The following is a 10,662-nucleotide window of genomic DNA, read 5'->3' as shown; positions in this document are numbered from 1 at the left end:
TTAGGGTCTAATTGAGGCTATTTTTATGTTTTCTTCTACTCTCTACACTTCCTTTCCACACACAGCTGCAATTCCCCATTACATTCACAGTTACTATGTCACATTTTACTTTTTTTTTTCCTGTTACCATTAAGTTCGTCACCTACCAAAGCTGTGTTAATTAATGATGTTTAATGATCTGTTACTGATGAGTTGCTAATAGCCCTGGGGCCATCCTGTCCTCTGTGCCCACAGACCACACCTGCTAGCCCTACCTGCTCCTTAAAGGAAGAAAATCCGTCAGATTCACCACAGGCACAGCCACCATACCCCAGAGTTACATAAAACTACACAATTTCAATTACTAAAACCCATTAGGTAACAGCCACCTCCTTGCCAGGCAGTTGTTTAGCTTGTTTACCTGGAAGAGCAAACTACAGCAAAGTTTTGGGCAGGTCAGGGCAGCTTTAGACAAAACCAGCTTGACGAGCCCCAGTGCCAAGGTCTTCACACTCCACGGCCTTTTAATGATGACACCACCATGAATACTGGATTGCAGGACTGCAGAACACACCCCTCTTCCATCATCTCAGTCCTGTTGCTTCCTAAAAGCTGTGATATTAGCAACAATCTTCTCAGGCAGGAAGGCTCCAGGGTGAGTTCAGATGCTGCTGTGACCACTCGGTCTCCTTGCCCCTTTGTTTACTCAGGCCCCAGTCCCATTTTGTGAAGGGAAGGCAGTAGCTTCAAGGCAGGTAAAGCAGGCTGCTTTCTTTTTTTGGTTTAAGCTGCTTTCTTTCAGTTTTGTTTCCCCTATCCTGCCATGAAGGGAAGTACTTTCTCCACTGGAGGATCAGTCAGTAAACCTCAGACTCTGCACTGCCCAGCAAAAGAGGCAGAGGCTGAGGCACTGCTCCCTGCCAGTGACAGTCACAGAACCATTTCGGTTGGAAAAGACCTCAAAATCAAGTCCAACCATTAACCTAGCACTGCCAAGCCTACTGCTAAACCACATCCCTAAGCACAGCATCTACATGTCTTTTAAATACAAATACCTCCAGGAATGGTGACTCAACCACTTCCCTGGGCAGCCTGTTCCAATGCTTCACAACCCTTTCAAGGGAAGTTTTCCTTAGTATCCAACCTAAAATTCCCCTGGCACAGCTTGAGGCCATTTCCTCTCGTCCTATTGCTCGTTCACTTGATGTTATGCCCACAGCAAAGCGTGCTCAGTGCACAGCAGCCATCCTTGTAGTGGATCCCAGGAAGAGTGGATCCAGCTGGGATCAGGAGCACCTCCTGCAGGGTGTCAGAGCCAGGGTGCAAACAAGGCTGGAGAAGCCTTCACCCTGCAGACCCCACACCAAACGGAGACAACGCAGGCCCCTATGTTCAGACAAAACTATTTTGCTTCCTGTAACAGCAAGGAAACAAAATTGTTCTTCTGCTTCCTCTGGGCCAATGAGCCTGCACCCCAGCAGCCCAAGCTGCCAGATTTGTTAGTTGTTATGGCAGTAATCAGCAGTACAAGAGTCATGTAGCACCAGAGCCTTGTGTAACACTACACAGGCCCCAGCCAAAACTCCACAACACAAATAAGAGGCATTAGCTAGAGTACAGAACCACAGGTCACATGGAATTTCAAGATTTACTTCGCTGCACAGGTTAGGACAGTTTTCCAGAGCTCAGTAAAAAAAACAGCCAGTTGATAAACTTTTGTACATTCTCCCAAAGTTTTTCCATGCAGCACTACACAAGGTCACATCTGATTTCAGAAAGCAGAGACTCCCCAAAACAAGGGTGCTATTAAGTGACCCTCATTCCCCTCACCAGCATGAACACCACTAGTAATTAGTTTTGAGTACCCCGGAATCCTTCAGGATTGGTGTCCTTGTACCTAAAGACAGTCCTCTACAAGATTTCCTCTACAGAGTTTTCCCCTTGTAAACAGTATCAGGGAGTGTTTCTTTAGGAAAAGTCACAGTCCCTGAGGCAGTTAAAGTGTCTTCTGCCTGATGAGACAAATGCAACAACGCCACCGTCAGGATTACAGGCTGCACCACCACAGTGCAAGCCAAGAATGACAGACTCCTGAGCTGTTTGAAAGACTGGATTCTGACACAGTTCAGTCAATGGGAGGAGGAGGGTGGGTTGCTCCTGCAACCATGCAGCAGCCTAGCCTACATGCTAGGGGGAAAAAAAATAATACAAGTTACAATTCTGTTTCACTTAACACAGGCAGAGGATGCTATTGGAAAGCGTCAGCGAGTTCAGCAATTTCTTTTTTAATTAATACTTTGAATAGATCCTGTAGTTACTTTCTTCACCAATACTAAAAGCAACACAGCATTAGGTAATAAAATACATTGCACAATAAAAAAACTTTAAAATTCTTAGTTAAGCCAAAAGATAAAAGGAAAATATCTTATTTCACAAGCTGCCAAGGAGGGGAGTTGTGTTTGTTGTACTCATAAGTGTTGGTGTGCAAATCCTAGGATGACGTTAACTCCCAGGTCCGCTTCACTTCAGCATAGGAGAGGCAAAGAAGTTGGCTTGACGCCCCAGCTGGCTTGTTGACTTGCTTTTGCTCCCAAATCTAGTTCAAGAGAAGTAGAAAAATGAGGTTTGGCTTTTGGCTATAGAGGTCTACTTACTCAAATTTTACCCGCCTCTCAAAGTGTTCCTCTCCCTAGCGTAAGGTCATGCTCATTAACCGTTATGAAACTTGCACTGTTACTGCAGCACTGAGAGAAGATCAAGTAGTAAATCCAAGCTGCTCCCAGAACTCTGTCCAAAAGAGTATTTTTGCTTCTCCTTGAACACCCACACCACCTGCAGCATACCAACATTTCCATAAAAGCACCCAGCGGCACTTACTTGGGGGTGGTTATGCTGAAGGTAGAGCGGACCTTCTGGGACAGGGAGCTAGATGACGGCGTCTTGGACAGCTGCTGTTCCGGAGTGGTGAGCGGTCCAAGCATGCTCACTATCAAAACACAGGCAATGAAGTGAGCAACATGAGGACAGCTGAGTTTTTACTGCTAGGCAAGCAACATTAGACATCGCCTAGCATCTGTCAAAGATACTAGACAAATCTGGTATTTTCTGGCATGCTTTCCTTCCCTCTTCCTGCACAAAGCATGCAGGGATGGCTAGTTCCAACACTCTCACAAGCAGCCTTGATTGAGGATCATTATTTTCCATACAGCAGCTGCACAGCCAATAGAGCAGCATTCAGCCGTTACCTTTAACATCTGGTGTCTGTGGAGTGGAGAAGGCATTGGTGTTCTCAATTATGTGTGCTGGGTCAATGTTTTCTTGCTCCACCAGCATCAGCTGGCTCCAGTACTCCATGGGCAGCAGCAGAAGCCGCTCCACTACCTACAGAAACACCCATGAGTAGCTAACGTTAGAAAGTGGTTTAGAAAGTGGTACACAGCATTAATGCACAGACAGGTATCACCTCGTCTCCCTCCTGACGGAATTCTTCACGTGGGACACATTACTCACATCAGTCCTTTCTGCTGACCTACCTTGGGCTGCCGCTTAGTGTCCTGCAGTAACGTCATGGCATCAGGATCAGGCACTGCGTGAGCAACTATCGTGGGGCCAAAGATTTTGGCCAAGTTGGTAACGTCCATTTTAGTGTCTGGGCTCCGAGCCACCCTATATTTAAAGGAAAAAATAAAAGTAGCTTCCCCCCCCTTTCACCTTCCACACAGCCCCCCAGCCAACACACACTTCAGCCTCCAAAAGAACTAAGACTTTTTGCTCACAAGTGGTCATAAGAGACAATTAGAGAAGGACCAGTGGCAATATCCCCCCCCTCCAGACCTCTCAGTCCATCTGAACATACCGCTGCAGGTGAAGCATGAGAAACGCTAGGGTTTCCCTGTTAGCCTGAGGAAGTTCACCAACTGCCTGGTACATAGCAGCAATACTGTTGTCCTCATCTGAGATTTCTGGGGGAGAGGGGAAAAAATGTTTAGACCTGAGAAAGCAGTCTTAAATGCACAGCTGTAATATTCCCCTCACAGTGAGAGCTGCCCGAGGAACAAGGAAACTAGGAACTAACCATTCTAATAATTCCATATCCTGCCCAAACACTAGAAGTTTTCTTTTTCCAGAACACTACAGCAGAAGAGACCATCCCAGCAGAAGCCCTGAAGCGTGCCAGCTCACGCGTCAGATAAACTTGTGACCATCAAGCCTTTTGTAAAGTATTGAGGGTGTCATTTAGCATCTCCTTACCTGCAGCTTCCATGAAAGTCTTGTTTAACCGGAACGTGAGAAGGGGTTCTTTCAAGCTACGTAGGAAGTCTTTTAGAAGGCTGCAGATAGCATGGATATCATCCACTTTACTGAGCAAAGGAATGTTTTTTGATCTCAGGTACTTCTCTTTCAGCTCTCTCACTGTCTTGTCACAGCCAGATATCCGGTAAAGGCCCATCTGTTGGCAGAAAGCCTTGCTTTCAGGCAGAATGTAGACTGCACATACAAAGCCTACATTCTTCTGCTCCCACTTTCCCTCCACACCTGAGCACTCTGCGCAGACACTGCCGTTCACTCACAGAGTCACCCCACTGAGCAGCACTACACACCCCGTAAACAAGAGCCATTTGGGTTAACGATTTTCTTCTCAACACCACAACCTATTTCATTAGCAGTTTCACACCTCATTTTGTTATTACCTCATGTAGCCCTCGCTGCTCGATCTCATTAACACAGTGCACTATGATGGAAGGGATCATTGGAGGAGCAGAAGGGACATAGTCCATTAAGATCCCCTAAGAGGTAAAAGAGCAGAAAAAAAATAAGGTACTCAAGTCTCCAAGACTAACCTAGAGAGATCTAGACTCAGAAACACACATTATTTCTCCTTCATCAGCCCTGGGAAGTGCAATACTACACCCCTCAGCACGATGCTGCAGGGCTGCATATGCAGAGCTGCCACATGTACGACTTGAGACTTTAACAAATCATCCCCATCATCCTGGAGCAATACTTAAGTTCATTTGTATTTCATTATGCAGCTCTGAGCAACAGGAGCTCTTCTGCAGAAGGCAGACTCGGAACCTAAGCACATTCCACCTCTAACCTAGGATTATTTGTGCCAGCAGCTATAGTCCCCCAAGCTCACTTACCTCTCCAATTTGAACAGGAGTGCCAGTCAAGGTGGGGATACACGGAAGGGGACAGCGGTCCCGACACTCTGGATGAGCGACCACACGGCAGCCTCTGCACTTCAAAGATATTTTTCCAAACTTTATTCTCTTTCCACAAGGAACACACGACTCCGGTTTGATAACCTAATGATTCAGAACATGTAGATGTTATATAGGTATGGTTAGTATCGACTCGAGACATAACAGCTGATGGCCTCTTATCAATAGCTTGATATCACAGTAACACACACATTTAATGAAGCGAGATGAACTTGCAAGTTCTTCCTGACCTACCGTTTTTGAAACAAATTCATGCAGCCTCACTCCACCATTGTTTTGGGGGGTGCAAGAGCCATTACTCTCTGATTTGGATTCCAGCTGCTTATTGCCCAAGTTTGACTCACTGTTCCAAGGCTGCAAAGGACCTGGAAGACAGAAGAGGAGTGTTGGCTAGGTGGGAATCACTCCTTTGTGTAATCTTGGCTCCAAAAAAAATGCATTATAAAATCAGAGGCAGCTGCTTAGGTCCTGGAGGAAGGTAACTAATGTTACAGGACAGCCTCCAGCCCACTACGTAGTTGCTTCAGGACTAGGACAAATGGAGACATGACACCTACCACTCTTCCTCTGACTTCTCAGGCTATAAGGCACAGTCTGGATGGTAGAGATGGCTTCAATTGGGCCACCACCACTGGGGACAGTAACAGTTGTCTTTGCTACTATGGATTCATTTCCCTGTAACAAGAAGTAGTGTTAGTTACAGCAATACTGACAGGACAAGGGATTTGTTTTAGTTTTTTGGCCCTGGAAACAGGTACGCACTAACACCAACTATTTTAATGCACAGGAACCCAGCTGGGACCACCATACCTGGTCTGCAGCGGAGCCAATTGATCGTATTTTCTTCTGAGGACCTGGCGGGCCTTCAATGTACTGCCTAGAAGATCGCTGAAGGGAGACAGTATTTTTGTCTACAAGGCACGTATACCATCAACTTCGCGTTACAGGAGCTCAGTAGAATTAGAGGAGCAGAACATTGTCTGCACACAGCACAACAGCATTAAGTTCTCTACAGTACCACTTTCATTACAAACCACAAGATAATCAGGAGGCCTCAACATGCAGCTCTTTCCAATAATTTTCCTAGCCAGCTTTATAATCCATCAATACCCATTTAGAGGAAAAAAATAAGCAGCAACTGATCAAATCCAAGACTCCTAACTCTACTAGTGATGCTTTTAGGCTGTCCTTTCCCACCTGTGCCTACTGCACGCTAACAGCAGACCAAAACAATCACAAGCTCCTTTACGTACAGGAAAACATTCAGCTTCCTACAGACTTTTTCCTAATGCAGTAGCTGTTAATGATTTTAAAATGCTTTCTAGCAAACTCTAGGCCATCACAAGGTACGTGTTTAATTAACTTTCACACAGAATCCACACAGCAGGTCTGAGTTACAGTAGAAGCACACCCGACTGAAGTTTGATTGCGACTAGCAGCTCAACATCGTTATAGGTGGCTGCGAGATGACAGATGGTGACATCGTGTTAGCTAGGGCTAACAGCGGCATCTATTTGAAGCAAAAGAATTGAACGTACCCGCTTTTCTCTCCTTTTCAGTCTGACAGCTTTCACCATCGAGGAATCCCAGTCCTGTGGGAAATAAACAGTACTGGTTAGTTCAGTGTAAATACCACACAGCCTCTGGTCTGGGCTTTCATTAAGTTCTACCCAATGGCACACCAGAGAAATGCAGATCAGCTCTACTAGTCTAATACTACAGTAATCTAAACACAAGGGGTCTCTGGAGACTATCCCTGAGGTTTTATAGGGGAAGAAACCTTCAGGACTTCGAGTTGCATTACCAGTGAATCATCAGTCTTGTCAAAGCTGATGTCTGACAGAATTGAGCCAGATTCATCAATTGTAGACAGCCTAAAGAAACAAAAATTAGAAGAAACATTCATTAACTTGGCCTTCCATCAGCCACAACCCCAAAATCATCTCTCCAGAGCTTTATTTCAAACTGGGCCATATAGTCAAACTCCGTTGATACTGACACAGCGTGTCACAGACACACAGGCAGCTAGATCAATATTTGCTACTGTTGTGCTCAGACAAAACACTATTTTGCCTACCTTTTGTTGCCTGAACCTCCCATAGAAACCTGTGGCCTGTTAAGAAAGGCAAGGGCAGACTTCTGTTCTTCACTTAGCTGAATGCTCCCCGATGCATCACACATGAGCAGCTCTCGAATCAGTTGTATTTGCCTCTCCTGGAAAGAGAGATAATATCAGAAGCTGCCACAGGATAAACTGTGTTTAATTACTGTAGGAACCAATCTCAGGTATTCGAGATACCACACAGATAAGCTCTCAGGACTTGTGGCAATACACTGCTAAGAGCTGCAAAGCACGTGCTCTGCCAGGTAACTCTGAACAGCAGCCACTCGCCTTTTTCCAAACCAAAGCACAAGGCTGCTCCAAGGAGCCAAGCCAATTTGTTGGTGGTGGGGTTTGGTTTGTTTTCCTCTCCAGGCAACACGTTATCACGAGTGCCAGTCCTTATTTTCCATAGATCAATGCAGTTTAACCACCTCCTCTTCACGTTAACTGGAGCTAACTGGTAGTAAAGGAAATACTCACCAGCTTCTCACAGTCCATTTCAGCTTTTTGCCTGCGTTTGATCTCCACATCCACTTGATTGCGAGCATGTTTCAACTTCACACCCAAAGCACTACATTCAGCTTCGATTTTCATCACATGATCTTTGTACCCACCAAGCTCTTGCTCCATTTTCTGCAGTCTTCTCCGATACTCTTCAAAGTTCTTTGCTAACTGAATAAATTCTGGAGAAAAGGCAAATGCATCTTTAACTACTCAGGCAAGCAGAGGAGATGCAGCAACCCTCCTTTCACTGAGGGTAGGTTTCTATTAATATAGCATGCTCTTAACTGAAGAGAGTTGCAAAGCCAGCCTTTCAGCAAACCCAGCTACACTCTAGATGCTCACAAGATCTTTCAGCTTTTCTGCTCGATACTGACACACAGGATTCGGTCTGAAAAGACCCTGAATGAGACCCTGCACAGATCAAGTCAGCTTACTGTCAGTCTGTGACTTCCCGTTTCTCCAGAACGCAGGAAGAAACCTCAAATCTGAGTGCCTGTAGCAGTCTTATTACTCACTGCCTCATCAACAGATTCTTCAATAACAGCTAATAATGTTTGCTGTAAGTTTATAAACATACAAGCACAGTACATCCCACTTAGGCTGCCCACTGAAACACAACTTACGGTATTCATTTCCTTCACTTAAAACTTCAGCCTGGCGCACAAGTTGATCGAGCATACGCAGTAAATTCGGCGTGGCGGCCTCCATCTTCCTGCCAAGAAACCAGAACTAAACAACCAGCCCAGCCCTTTCTTCCCACCTCCAAATGGAAAATGTGTTACCAGCCCAAAGAAAAGAGAACTCGCTTCAGGATTTAAGGCAAATTTTGGAAGCTGCTCAAACAAAAACACGTTAAGAGATATGTTTCATGGAGATCTATGCATCTAAACACTTTCCTAGGAAGCACAGACCCTCATTCCTCCACAGTTTAAGGATAGCACAGCCATATGTAGAGGCAGCATGGCTCCTCACCTGACTGCCTCAAATAACCTCCGGTACACTACAGAGGTTCAGAGCCCGAGGCAAAGTGAGGGATCCCAAACTCTTTTCCTTCTGAAAGGCTGCAGAGCACAGCTTGAGCCCAGGCTGTGAGTAACTCGGTACTATGTAGGCCACTAAAAACCTGTAAGCTTTCAGAGCTCCGACGATAAAAATAGAAGCAACATTCTGGGGAATTTTAATACCGTTTTAAATTTAGCTGCATTTTAAGTACAGCTCCTGCTGCAAATAGCTTTTAAAAACGCAGACAGTCAGCACATTTTCCTCAAACAGTAGCAACAATGGCATAAACAGAAGCAACGAAGGGGAAATTCTCCAGCTCAGCACCACAGAGATCACTTCTCCAATGCAAGAGGCTGCTGGAGCCCACAAGGGCAACCCCAATTAAAAAATTAGCAGCAGGTGCAGGCACTGCTGGGAGAGGTACCAGGAGGGAGGGCAACACACACCAGAAATGCTCTGGGGACCACCAGGGAAAGCTCCAAAGGGTTTTATTCAGTTATGGGCCCTACAGACACACACACATATATATACATAGGGGGGTTTTTATGGACCCTACAGAAGCACATACTTATATGGGGGCACGTGTGGACCCTACAGCCACACGCACGCACATATAGGGGGGCTTTTATGAGGAAGATAACCAAATAAAATTAAATCAGATTTTAAAAAAAAAATCTCTCGGGTAAACGGGCACCAGGCCCCGAAGCCGGCTCCCCTGGGTGGTGGAGGGCTCAGGCAAGGGCTAGCCCCAAAAACAGGACGAAGCCCGGTGCCCAGCCCGGTGCCCAAACCCCCCCCCGGTTCGCCTCAGCCGCCCCCCGCCCCACTCACCTCAGCCGCCGGCCCGGCCCGGCGCGGCGCGAGCCCCGGCTCCAACCGCCCAGGCTAACCGCCCCGCGATTCGGTTTGAATCCCTGCCGCCAGCCAATCCCGAGGCGCGCTCCGCCTTCCCGGCCTCTCATTGGCTCTGCTCGCCGCGCGTCTGAAGACAAGCCGGCGCCATGTCTGTTAAGGGCAAGGTTTCTCCTCTACACGCAGCAGAGTGAGGGTGGGCCGCGGTCGCGTGATGAAGGCGAAGCGGCGCCATCTTTACTGTTGGTAGCTGTTTCTAGCCCGCGTTGCTTAGCAACGGAGCAGGCGGGCGATGCCGGCAGGGCCTAAACTCCCCAAACCGAGGGCTGCTTCTACTGCAGCCATTGGCACCAAAGGGCTGTTTTGGGCAGAAAAAGCTGCTGTTTGGGGAAAAAAAAGCCTCAGCCCGAGGCCCCGTTGTGACTTGAAGCTATGCCAATGGCAAAGGCTGGGGGAACGTGAGAGCCCCCCATGCACCGGTTTTGCAGAGTGACACTCGGTGTGACGCAGAGAACTGATATTTCACTGGAAGGCTGTTTATTCACTGCTGTCCCTTGAGAGAAATGATGCCTCGGCTGATTTTTTTCTTTGAAATGTTAATCTGAGTAACAGCCAGCCACCTGTCCCATGTGCAAAAAAAAAGCAAAGCCCCATTTCATGGCACGTACAACTCCTCCAGTCGCAGACATTTAATATGCAAACAGATAAAACACAAACCAAAACCCAACAATTACAAGAAGCGAAATTGCTTAATCATAAAATATCAATGCACTTTAATCTTTTAAATCTGAAACAAAACAGCGGGTAATTGAAGAATGGATATTAGCAATTAGAAAGCGGAACTAAATGCTTAAAATTGCTAAGTGGAAAAGTGAGTTCGTAAAGCAGATTGCTCTCAAACATCCAGCTGCTTTGCCAGGACTGTTTTATTTAGGTTATATAGTCTGCTTTAACTTAATTAATAATAATTAATTCATAATAGTTTACAAAAAGCCT

The 10,662-nt window shown here is 46.3% G+C and overlaps 1 protein-coding gene across 3 annotated transcripts; it reads right to left on the bottom strand.

Moving 5' to 3' along the window:
• Window positions 1-1,608: 1,608 nt before the first annotated feature.
• Window positions 1,609-9,815, bottom strand: RACGAP1 (Rac GTPase activating protein 1). 3 transcript variants are annotated; one of them, XM_035308891.1, is made up of 17 exons: window positions 9,646-9,815; window positions 8,436-8,524; window positions 7,789-7,991; window positions 7,282-7,418; window positions 7,009-7,078; window positions 6,743-6,796; window positions 6,015-6,092; window positions 5,762-5,879; window positions 5,439-5,569; window positions 5,124-5,288; window positions 4,671-4,766; window positions 4,231-4,429; window positions 3,836-3,941; window positions 3,513-3,645; window positions 3,225-3,360; window positions 2,857-2,965; window positions 1,609-2,575 (listed from the first exon to the last, which is right to left on the bottom strand). In XM_035308891.1, exons 1-17 carry the CDS (start codon window positions 9,774-9,776, stop codon window positions 2,500-2,502), a joined length of 2,031 nt encoding a protein of 676 aa, XP_035164782.1. In that variant the 5' UTR covers window positions 9,777-9,815; the 3' UTR covers window positions 1,609-2,499. The 3 variants fall into 3 exon arrangements, with proteins under 3 accessions (XP_035164782.1, XP_035164784.1, XP_035164783.1); XM_035308893.1 differs by having other exon boundaries at window positions 8,436-8,520; window positions 9,646-9,691; XM_035308892.1 differs by lacking the exon at window positions 9,646-9,815 and adding an exon at window positions 8,997-9,121.
• Between the last annotated feature and the right edge of the window lie 847 nt (window positions 9,816-10,662).

Source organism: Oxyura jamaicensis, chromosome 33 (assembly GCF_011077185.1).
Source record: "Oxyura jamaicensis isolate SHBP4307 breed ruddy duck chromosome 33, BPBGC_Ojam_1.0, whole genome shotgun sequence".
Lineage (NCBI taxonomy): Eukaryota > Metazoa > Chordata > Aves > Anseriformes > Anatidae > Oxyura > Oxyura jamaicensis.
Note: the sequence above shows the minus strand (reverse complement) of the source record. Positions and strands in the feature narration are given on the sequence as shown.